Raw genomic sequence first — 11,765 nt, forward strand, 5'->3', positions numbered from 1 at the left:
CCCCACAACAGCCCAGAGCCCATGCTCCCTGCAGCACCTCCCTGCCACTATCAGCAGTGAACAGCCCCAGTCCCACCCTACACCTATTCTGGACTCAACCCCATTGGAGCAGATCAGTGGGAACTGGGCACAGCCCTGACCTGGCCTACCCCACGCTGCCCACCCATGGCATGTCCTGCCACCCCCTGGGCACACAGCAGGGCTGGGGCAGCTTTGCAGCTTGACTGCCTTTCTAGGCACCCCAGGCGGGGGTGGTTCCTTCCAGCTGCCGCTGCCTGCCCCGGCCCACAGTACCAGTGGGGACCCACACTGCACATCCCTGACCCCACGCACCCTGCACCTGCTCTGGGTTTGCCCATCCAGGCTCAGCATTAGCAGCGTACCCATGCTATAGGAGGGGGAAAGGCAACCATCCCCCTCCTGTTGTTGGCATTTCCCTGCTGCAGCCACCTGGAATCCATGCACAACTGCCCTGTGTCTGCTCTACAGTGCTACCACTTCCCTGTGGGGCAGCCCGGAGATGGCAGTGACAGCGGCGTAGATGCAGAGCAGACTTGTACGGGCTCCAAGCGGCTGCAGCAGGGAACTGCTGGCAGCAGGAGGGGGAGAGACCAGTGCCACTTTCCCCTTGCACTAAGCAACAGCCTCTGTCTCATGCTGCCTCTACTGAACCTGGGCAGGTGAGCCTGGAGAAGGCACAGGTGCATGGGGTCGGGGCTGTGCATCTCAAGTCCCTGCCAGTACCACAGATCTGGGGCCGGCAGCAGCTGGAAGAAGCCACCTGCAACCTGGGCTGCCTACAAAGCCCTGCTGCATGCCCAGGGGTTGGCAGGACGTGCTACAGATGGACTGTGCCTGGGCCAGGCACAACTGAGGGACCTGCTACAGGCTGGATCTGGCCTGCTGGCCATATTTTGCCCATCCCTGCTCTAAATGGAGTAGACCCCATTATCAATAAGAGATAAAAATGGGAGCTTACTGTGCTCCTTATTTAGCCTTCTTAACAGTAAATAGTCTGAAACCTGTTCAGTCACCTGTAAAGAAACTGCTGAAAAATCAGTAGCTGAGCTACGCAAAGGGGTCTACAAATGATAGACTTCCTCCCCTTCTGTACCCTCTCTTACTTCTCCTAACACTGTGCCTCATTGAAACCCCCTAACTTTTACTTCCTGTTACACAGGCTGAATCAGAGAGCTTTGAAACTCCCTGATTCAACTCCTTTTCAACAAATGAAGTTAAAAACACCCCTATCATCCCAGGTTAAGTGTTGTAGGACACAGCAGGAAACAGTTGGGAATTGCTGGCAACATGACAGCAGCTGGATTTTCTCCGAAGACTGTTCCAGACCATGCTGCATGCCTGGTAGACCGGGCTTCTTTCACTAATTATTTCCAATATAGCCTCTACTAATGGGTAATTAATTGTAGATTTTCACATTATACATTATCATTCTGTAAATGATTCCCATCAGGGTGACATAAATAAAAGTCTGTGTGGAACATGATTTCTTTTAAATATTCTGTGCATCTAGTAAGTCTACAGGAAAGCCCCTCCCCTTTTGTTGAGGCTAAGAACCTGAAAATTATAGAGGTCTTGTTATAAGCACTTTGCAGCATGCCCTTACTGTGAAATGTATTTGAAAAAATTGTCAAGTAAAACTGGCACATCTGTGCTAATGCTTGTGCTTAAGTCATGGATAGTATCTTTCTCTGAAGACATGAAAAATTAAAAAGTTTCATATCTAGGAATATGAACCACTTTCCTCTCTGCTGTAATACTGACTTGACAATGATAAAGCCTTCAATTTGTAAATATTTGGAGACCCTTTAATTATTAAGGGCTGCTTTTCACCTAAGAAACTCATACTCTTGCTACTGTATATTCTAAAATAAAACAGGAAATCTTACATTAACCCACAGTAGCTCTTATTAATAGAACATATCATTAACAAATATTTATCATAGACAGGTAACCACAATTCTACTGTCTACTTAGACAAGGAAATGACATAGTGTTTAAAAAATACCGCTTCAGTTTAGGGCTGATTAAACCCCCATGTCATGCACACAACCCACTGACTTACCTGCCTCTCTGGTGGGGAGGGGAGGGTGAGCTGCCAGCGGGAGGAGTGGTCCCTGGGCTGCAGATGGGGGGCAGTGCTTACCTCCATGGCAGCAATGCAATGCCCCACCCCAAGGCGGCACCAACCTGCACGCACCTGGCTCAGGCAGTCCTGGGGGGCACTGTAGCCACGGAGGGAAGCACCAGGCCCCCACACAGCTCAGGCAGGAAAGCAGGCTCTGGGGAGGGGTGTGGGGGGGGAACATCAGGCTCGCCACTTTTCTTGGGTGGAGCCTGCTTTCCTGGGCTGCTTCCAGGCTGCCTGCAGGGCTTCCTGCAGAGCCATGGAGCTGCATGCGGTGCTTTGCTCCGCAGCTGTAGGGGCAGCAAACTAAAATTCCCTCAAAGGAGTTTTAGTCTGCTGAGCCTTAAGTCATTTAAGGCACATTACAGCACCGAATTTCCTACAGCGGACGGAATTAATGCACAATAGGCCATCGAGGAGTGCAAACACCAGCACCATTAAAGTCATGCAAAAGCATTTAGCCTGCTTTAAAGTGTCGTGCACACTTGCCTCTCATTCCATCTACACATGACCATAGGTATCTTTATACTGATTTGCAATTCTCCATTTATAGTAGCAACTGCTATAGTTCTTCACTATACTCATTTTGAACCCCCATATAGCTATTAGCTGTAGCTCATAACTAGCGTGACACTAGAATGGACAATCACCTTTATGATTAACTGGCAGAAAAATGTGGGAATGCATGAACATTGACATGTGTGCCTCTCTCAAATCAATGTTATCATCTATTTTGTTTTCTAATCATTTACCAAAAAAACAGAGAGAGAAAGAAAGAAAACAACTTCTACACATCTCAAATATAAACACAATTCCAGGGCAACCATATCTAGTATAAAGAAACTCAGCCCGCTATACAGAAAGTTAAAAGTGAAGCAATTAAAGACCATATTTAGCTCTGTGGCAATATTACATCCCCCCACCAAGCCTTTTTTTTTTCCTTTTATTCCTGACGTATCTTTAGTACCTGGCTTTTCCATTTCTGAAAAGACAAAGATGACAAACCTTGCTATCAATTTCACTGCTCCCCAGAGCAGATTGAATCACGTACAGCAATGCATCAGTAAGTCCGTCACACTCCCTCATTCTCCTGCGGGCCTCCTCTCCAGCAGAGCTGACATTCCTGTAAGACAACGGTAAGGGTCACTATCTTCCCAACTTTACCATTCATATTCTGTAGCAAAACAGTTTCATAATTAATACTAGTTTGAAACAATTTTGTTATTTTGTTCTTACACTGTCTACCTCACCAATTCAGACTTATGAGTAATAGGGAAGGGTCTGAAGAGCACAGGAAACATAACAAAGAGGGGACCAAACTGGAATCAGCAGATCATTGCAGAAAATTTTATAGCTGGGAGAACATCTAAGTCTCCTAAAATTTGCAGGATTGTTTTCTCTCATGAGAGTAGGAGGTATTTCATTTTATTTTGCAGAAAAGTGGTTTAAAACATTTTTTTAAATAAAAATTGAGCTGAGAAGTTTAAAGGTTTCACAACCCCGCAGAAGTGTCTGTTCAGAGTTGAGCACTGCATCAGTAGTTTGGGCTCTTAGTCCTCCTGAACAGTGTAACCCAGAAGAAAAAACACCATCAAAGTGCAATATTTTCCTGGCATCTCTCAGGTATGGTAATGCTCATCTACTTTTTTCATTTCACAGGAGTGTTTTGCTACTTTTGCTCTCATTTTGAGAGAACATTAATGCAGCCATCTTCTCCTTGGGCAATTGTTCACTGACAAGCTGTTTTCTACTGAGAAATTTAAAACATGAACTCATTATAATAATTTGTATTTATTAGGTACTTCAGCCTGAAGGCTTTCTGAACATATTAACAAAAATATAACTAAAACAAAACTTACCAAATAGCATCATGCCTTAATGCACAGACAAATCTTAGTATTTTAAACACAAATTAGCATAACATATGTATATGCACATATACAAAAATATATTCTTACCAATGTCACCTGACAAGAAATTTGGATTTGTACCAATCTGCATAAACTGGAACCTGGTAGGGATCATAATCATGAGGCAGGAGCTTTTATGTCTTTTCCTTTGGTATGGGTAGGAATTCCAGTGCTGCAGTGCTACCTACCACCCCTCTCCCACTAGTTCCCTGCCATGCCATCTCATCTCAAGTACCTTCACTTGAATTAAGTGCAGAGAAGGTTGGATGAGATGACCCTTCCAATTTTATGATGTAAAAGCTGAGATTCCTCTCCTAGTCCTATGACTGTAGGGAGAGGGAGGACATACCAGCAGCTATGTTTTGAAACTGGGATGTACATTGCCATATGCAGCAGCTCTGACTGGTTGACTTCCTCAGGAGGTCATGAGAAGCAGGCACTGAGAGGATTTTTTCCTCAGAGCCCAGTAGAAGGGTCTAAAAGTCCATGGAGAAAACTCAATAGACATGGCAGAGCTGAGAATATACACACACAAATGAAAGAAAATAAAAATGCCCATATTCTGTCCTGAAAGAATGCCAGACATGAACTCAGTGTGTATGAAGTGGAAAAGAGGCCTCCTATCACTTCTTGAAATTATATCACAGAAACACCAAAGCTTCCAACATCATCAATTATAGATAATTAGGACAATTGCTCCTATAGGCTGGCCCTGTATTATTTAAGACAGGCTCTCAAATCTTCTCTAGGCATGAAACAACTTAATGGGAAGTATGGTATAACTCCTGATCACTTTTCCTCTCAAAACCATAATCATATAACTTCTCGGTGACAGGTTTAGCAATTTCATGCTTTTGAAATGGTGATATCAGTGAAAACTCCATTTCATCCCTCTTTTCCGTGTCTTTTAATAAATCCAGGAGAGCTTACAAATAGTATTTGACATGATTCTGAATAACTTCTTAAACAAAGCTAGATGGCTGTAAACATGCTGGTGCACTTTCTCCAAACTTCCCTATTTACTGATGTTACTTCACTGTAAGCCTTAATAGAGCTCATGCGCTTTTATATTTCAGAAGGCAGGTACAAACACATCCTCCTTTGATCTTATCTCAGAGATGATATCTTAGTTCCTCTGGCAGAACTGACCTCAAATGTATGTATCACCTCGTCTCTCCAGAGCCTGAAGACACTAGCAGATTCTTAATTCTCCTGCAAACTCTCCAGAAACTCCTCAACAAAACAGTCCCAAGATCCCTAGATCCAACAGCAATTCCAGACCTTGAGCTGAGAACTGACTGCCTCTGGTTTATAGAACATAAGCATCTGCAGACTGTATCCAAAGGGGCACAGACACTGGAATCTAGCCTTCATGCATTGTCGAGTCTTGTATCAAACAGGTGTTGAGTCCACAGAGCACTTTCCAACTCCTGTGATTACCACCTTTTTCTGCCATGCTCCAGTCAGCTCAGAAATCAAATGGTGAATGTAAGGAAACTGTAAAATTGTACTCCCTCACTGGAAACCCTCTGTGCACCTTCAGGAACTAAACATGTCTTATAACTATCATCCCCATCCCCTGTATACCTCTGGGATCTTGTAAGTAATTATGTTACCCTGTATATGTTCAGAAATACAGAGGATTCATTAAAACTCACAATTTCCATCTTCTGTGTGTGCATCACACCAAAAGTTGAATAGTATTTAAATGATTTATTAGAGGTCTGTGAAACAGGCCATATTCGATTCAGATTCAGCCTGAATCAGGGACAGCGATTTGATTTGTTGATTTGGATCGCTGTCTCTGATTCAATTTGGCTGAATCTGAAGGTTCAATGTTAATTCAGAGAATCAGTGATTCAGCCACAGACACAGTTTTAAATGTTTTTTCTACATACCTCAAGGTACCAGCCATGGCTCGTGAATGCTTCAATGGTGGGGCGGATGGAGCATCCCACAGGAGCATTGGGGGGGAGGGGGAGGGCGTGTGCTTGGTGGTGAACCTGGAAGTGGACTAGAAGCATTCCCGGTCCACTTGCAGGTCCACCAGGGAGCATGCTTGGGGGCCTCCCCATGCCCCTCTGGCTTCACGATCAGCTGCGGGGGGACCCCAGGTGTCCTCCCAGACCCAGGAGGCACCAGTTGCTGAGCTGGGGGAGTGGGGGTGGGCCCCAGCATGCTCCCTGGTGGACCCGGAAGTGGACCGGAAGTGCTTCTGATTCACTTCTAGGTCTGCTGCTAAGTGCACTGGGGATCCCCCCTCATGCTCCTGTGGAATGCGTCATCTGCCCCACCATCACAGCATTCATGAGCCATGCCTGGTACCTTGAGGTATGTAGAAAAAATATTTAAAGCTGTGTCTATGGCCGAATCTCCGAATCTTTCTGGATCTCTCCGAATTGATTTGGAGAGATTAAAGGTCTCCTAATTCGATTCAGAGATTTGGCCACTGAATCGAGCTGAATCAAATCAGGGACCGAAGCTTTGTGCAGACCTTCTATGGTTAGCTGTCAGCAAATATTTTATTTATTTAGATCACAAATGATTAAACAAATGTCAATCCAAACCTCTAAGCACCCGAGGTATCAACAACAACACAATTAAAGCACAGCAACATTAAAGAAATCATCAACCAACCTATTTTCCAAGCATTTCTCATTTTATGGAGCACATGCTCAGCCTGCTTTGAGACTCCAATCCTGCAGATGTCTTTTCAGCATGCATAGAATATCACCAAATTCAAACTATTTTAACTCACTGTGCGAGTGGGAGTGAAAGTCTCAGAGCTCTCACTGAGAACACTGTACCAGATTCTTGTTCCCATTTATGAGAGGTAACCAGACTGAGTGCCCCTTTTTGACAGTGGTTGTGGCATGGGGAAAGAGGCGATTGATTCATCAGGCAGACCATTTAGATCATATTTATTGGTCAGGATAAAAACAAAGCGTCGCTGGTCCTGGTGAGGTGTGCTGCTCAGCAAGCAAACTGGTATACAGTAGAACCCTGTTTTACGCATATTCGACTTACCTGAGTCTTACGTTTACGCAAATTAATATTAGCACCCAAGCAGAAAAATACACCCCGAGATGCGTATTATTCACCTATATACGCAAGATGCGCAGACTGAGTCAAATGGAGTTACGTGTAGCTTGGGTTGCCAAGCAGGATTCTGGATTCAGGATTCAGCCTCAGTGTTGCCACTGTGTTCAAGATGAATGCTTCTAACACTGATTCTACAAGTGCTTCTGCCTCTATGAGGAAAAGGAAAGCTATAACTTTGGAAGAAAAATTTGATGTTGTGAAGAGATACAAAAGAGGTGAGAAGACAAAGGAAATTAGGTGTGCTACAGTGCTCAGGGAGTCAACTGCCTGTAGAACCAGGGACAATGCGGAGAAAATTAAGGAGCCCTGTAACAGTGCTACACATTTATCTACTACCTGTGTTTCATTAAAAAGGTTGGCCATCATGGAGAAAATGGAATGCATGTTGACAACATGGACTGAGCACCAGAATCAAGAACACATGCCGCTTTTGACCCAGGTGATTCAAGCAAAAGCACACAGCATTTATGAAGTGTTAAACTGTGATGATTGTGAAGCTAAGCCATTTAAAGCAAGTGCTGGATGGTTTGATAGATTTCATAATTTCAGACTAAGGGGAGAAGCAGCAGCTGTTGATAAAGGTGCTGCCCATAAATTTCCTTCAATCCTACTGGCTTCCATTGAGAAGGGAAGCTACAATCCGAGGCAAGTTTTCAACTTGGACGAAACCGGACTCTTCTGGAAATGGATGCCGAGTTGCACATTTATCTCTGTCAAGGAGAGAACCACCCCAGGGTTCAAGGCCGCGAAGGATCACTGCTCAGAGAGAATGCAGCTGGCAACTTCAAGCTCAAACCATTGATGGTTTACCACTCTGAAATCCCTAGGGCGCTTAAGGTTTATGCAAAGGGGTACCTGCCTATTTATTGGAGAGCCAACCAGAAAGGACGGGTTACTGGATCATTGTTTGAAGATTATTTTTCCAGTCTGCTGCATTTGGAATTGAGGGCTTATTGTGACAGGCAAAATCTGCCTTTCAAAATTCTACTGCTTCTTTATAATGCTCCAGGACACCCCCCCAAGCTTTAGTGACCTCAGTAAGAACATTAAGGTGCTGGTCTTGCCACCGAATACAACGTCGCACATCCAGCCCATGGATCAGGGTGCTATTTGAGCTTTCAAGAGCTATTATCTATGGAGGACCTTCAAGAAGCTTCTTAATGAGACAGAGTCAAAAGAAAAGGCAAACATCAAAGAATTTTGAAAGGAATTTAACATCAATATGGCCATAGACATCATCAGAGATGCCTGGAATGATGTTAAGGCACAGCAGTGCCTTAATGGTGTCTGGAAAAACATCTGGTCTGCTGTTGCAAATGATTTCTGAGGCTTTACTGCTGATGAATTGATCAGCGATGCAAGGCACGAGATCGTCGAGATGGCTAAGACTGTGGGATTTGAGCAGGTTGATGAGGAAAATGTAGCTGAGCTGCTCAATTCCCATAGGGAGGAACTCTCAAACAAGGATCTTCTTGAGCTGGATAGGGAGTGCCATGAAGAGGAAGAACCCATGGAAGAAAATGAAAGGCTGTCTCCACGAGTTCTCACAATGAAAGGCATGGCTGATGTGTTCAAACTTTTGGATGGTTACCTAGCCTTCTTTGATGAAAATGACCCCAATTGTGAAAGAACTGCTAAGGTTGCCAGGCTGATGAAGGAAGCCAATGCCCGCTATATGGAGCTTTACAGGGAGAAGCGGTGCTGCTCGATGCAGTCTTCCTTGGACAAGTTCTTCAGGAAGCGGGACAGCACTATCTTGACAAAATCAACCAACTCTCAGCCCTCCAATTCTGGGAGAGAGCCAGCCACTTCTGGGAGAAAGATATCATCACCATCTGTTGATGTGTTTGACCTGGATGAAGACTCGGCTCCCCATTGATGGATAGATTGAAGATTGTTGCATGTCCACTTTGTATTTTTTTATTATTTTACTTATAAAGTAAATGAATAAATATGTTCATAATACATTTTTGTAACATAATAAATAAAGTATTGGTTGTAAAAGGTTGTATTTGATGCCTCTGGTTTCATAAATGTGAGGTCCAAGGAGTGCAACCCCTCACTTTTCTGTTATTTCCTATGGGAAAATCCACCTTGACTTGAATGAATTCGCAATATGTGAGGTTTCTCAGAAACACAGTATATTTGTAAGTTGGGGTTCTACTGTATTTGGATCCAGCTTCAGTCTCTCAACAGTTTTAAAGGGAAACCACATTGCACACTACAGTGTTCTGTTCTCAAGGTAACAAAAGGTGGGATAACAGTATCAAGGTCTGAATCTGAAAGGAAAGATTGCAGCTTCCTAGTCAGATGTAGATGAAAACAAGGACTATCATATAACTATTCAAGAGCAGCTGGTGGGGTCGTGGTTGTGGCAAATCACCTTGAAATTCTGAATCCAGGTAACTTATATTATATAGATGTCAGTGTGTGTGTGTGTGTGTGTGTGTGTGTGTGTGTGTGTAGTGTGTACACACAACAACATATACATTATAATATAATATATGTTAAAACATTTTATAAAGCACCCCTGCTGACAAGAGTGCTCAGGCCACTGGACAACAATTATGAAATACACCCTCCCCAACCTAAGCAAAATTAGAGCTAACTAAATCAGAAGAGCAGTATCAATTTAAAACACTTCTGAAAAAAGCAAAACAGGTTTTAGTGCTTTTTAAAACAGGTGAAGATCAAATGAGCTAGACTTTGGGGGTGAGCTAGTTCCACAGCAAAAGCTTAATTATCTACTAGTTAAACACTAGGGCTGGAGACAGACATTCAAAAAGCCTGAGCTTGAATTGATTCATTCTTTTCAGGTTAGTCTAACCCGGCTAGGCTAAACTGGTTTGTAACCATACAGACATCTCAGAAATGCAGTCACGTGCCTGCAGTGGCTCAAGCTAGAAGCTGGGGTGGGGGGCACTACAATACTCCTCCCTTCCCTTCTGCAATGCTGAGCTGAGGGGGTGTGGCCCCTGGGGATGCTCTGATTAGGGAGGAGTTCCCCCCCCACAACCCTGAGCAGCCCAGCAGGCAGTTGATAATAGTGTTTATCACTCCTAACTCAGTGTTTATCAGCCCATCAGAAAACAAAGCCTCTCTCCACTAGTTCAAGCTCTTCTTAAACAGCTTTTCCAAGGAAGGAACTGGTCTCCCACAGCACTGACCATAGCCAGAATGTGGTATACTAGCTAATGCTGAGTGGTGTCTGTGTTAGGCAGAGAAGAGGGGGAATCACTGCTGAGCAGGGAGTGGTGAGGGGAGGAGGCAGGGAGCAAGGGGAATCAAGAAAGATGCCTGCAGTCTCTGCCAAGCTCCAGCCAGGGAGCAGAGGGGAAGGACCAGCTCTGCTGTGGAGCAGAGAGCCCTGCCCAGTCCACAGCATATGCCGGGATGCTTGGGGACTCTGGTTTAATTTAAAATAGGAAGGGGTCTGGGACAGATATTGCATAAACTGGTTTGACCCAAATCAGTTAAGTCTGATACTACATTCAACCAGGTTGATTTCAAATTGGTTTCAGCCATTTTCAAACTGGTTTATGTGCACTGAACATCTGTTCTGTTATGAGTTAAACTAGTTTCTGATCACTTAAACCAGTTTATGTGTAATGTCTGTCCCTAGCCGAGGCAGTGTATGAGCACAAAAACTCTTCAGAGGGAAGCCCGTCTGGATTATAACTAAGGTCATCTCTATCCAGAGCACCCAAAAAAGATATTGTAAAGTGAAGCTGAATTGGCTCCTTAATATTGTACAATTCTATGGAAGCTTGAGTCTCTGAGTAATCAAATTGCTGTATTCTGGAGTGTGGTATAACTTGGAAAGGGGCAATAGAGCACCAACTGGATTGTGGGGAGGAAAAACTGGCTTTTGCTGCACCTGCATGATTGTGATTACAGCAACAGCGGCAACTGGAAGCTGCTGTTGCCTCTGTGTGTGGCATTCACCCCAGGCACCCAGCCACATTCTTACAGTTCTGAAATTTCTGAACTAGTTGCAAGTAATGGATCAAACTTGCTAATAAAATGGAAGGACAGTTAAACCTTGAAATTATGAGAACATGTGTTACAGCTGCCATCATGTGATAAATAATGGTGAACATACTCTTTCACAGGAATTGTTATTATTTCCATAATCTCCATGTTGTGCTCCTACCAGCTGCTATGTTCCACTCTATCTTATCTGGAGTGTACTCAAGCTATCTTGTTCTTAGCTATGTCTGCACTACATACCTGAATCAGCAAGAGAGAGACATATGAACACAACCGTCCCTAAAGGGGTGCAGGACCCAGGGCAAATAAGTCTGTGTGAAGCCCAATTAACACCATGCGGGGCCCATGGGACCACCGAAAAAGGCAGGGCATAAACTGGGGCAGCATTTCCCAACCTTTCCTGTCCTATGGCTCACTTATATGGGTAAATGAACATCATGGGCACACCAGATGCAGGGAGAGAGGTGGTGGCCACAATTTCCGGCTGGAACACACTTAAAGGAATTCTCACCACTTAGGTTAGGGGAACTGGAAAAACCTCAAACGCGGCATCCACCGCCAAATGTGGGAGGGGCTGTGGCCACTCTGCCCAGCTCTGTGGCCCCCCCCCCCCAAAC

The 11,765-nt window shown here is 44.4% G+C and overlaps 1 protein-coding gene across 6 annotated transcripts in view; it reads right to left on the reverse strand.

Annotated features, from left to right (window-relative positions):
* The window catches only part of CTNND2 (catenin delta 2), a 1,155,395-nt gene that overhangs the window by 162,841 nt on the left and 980,789 nt on the right, over positions 1 to 11,765 (reverse strand). For all 6 annotated transcript variants that reach the window (XM_019521196.1, XM_019521188.1, XM_019521179.1 and 3 more), the window contains one exon: positions 3,152 to 3,269. In XM_019521196.1, the coding sequence (XP_019376741.1) occupies positions 3,152 to 3,269 (118 nt within the window). The remainder of the gene's footprint in view (positions 1 to 3,151; positions 3,270 to 11,765) is intronic.

Source organism: Gavialis gangeticus, unplaced genomic scaffold (assembly GCF_001723915.1).
Source record: "Gavialis gangeticus isolate Ggan-Ray unplaced genomic scaffold, GavGan_comp1, whole genome shotgun sequence".
NCBI lineage: Eukaryota > Metazoa > Chordata > Crocodylia > Gavialidae > Gavialis > Gavialis gangeticus.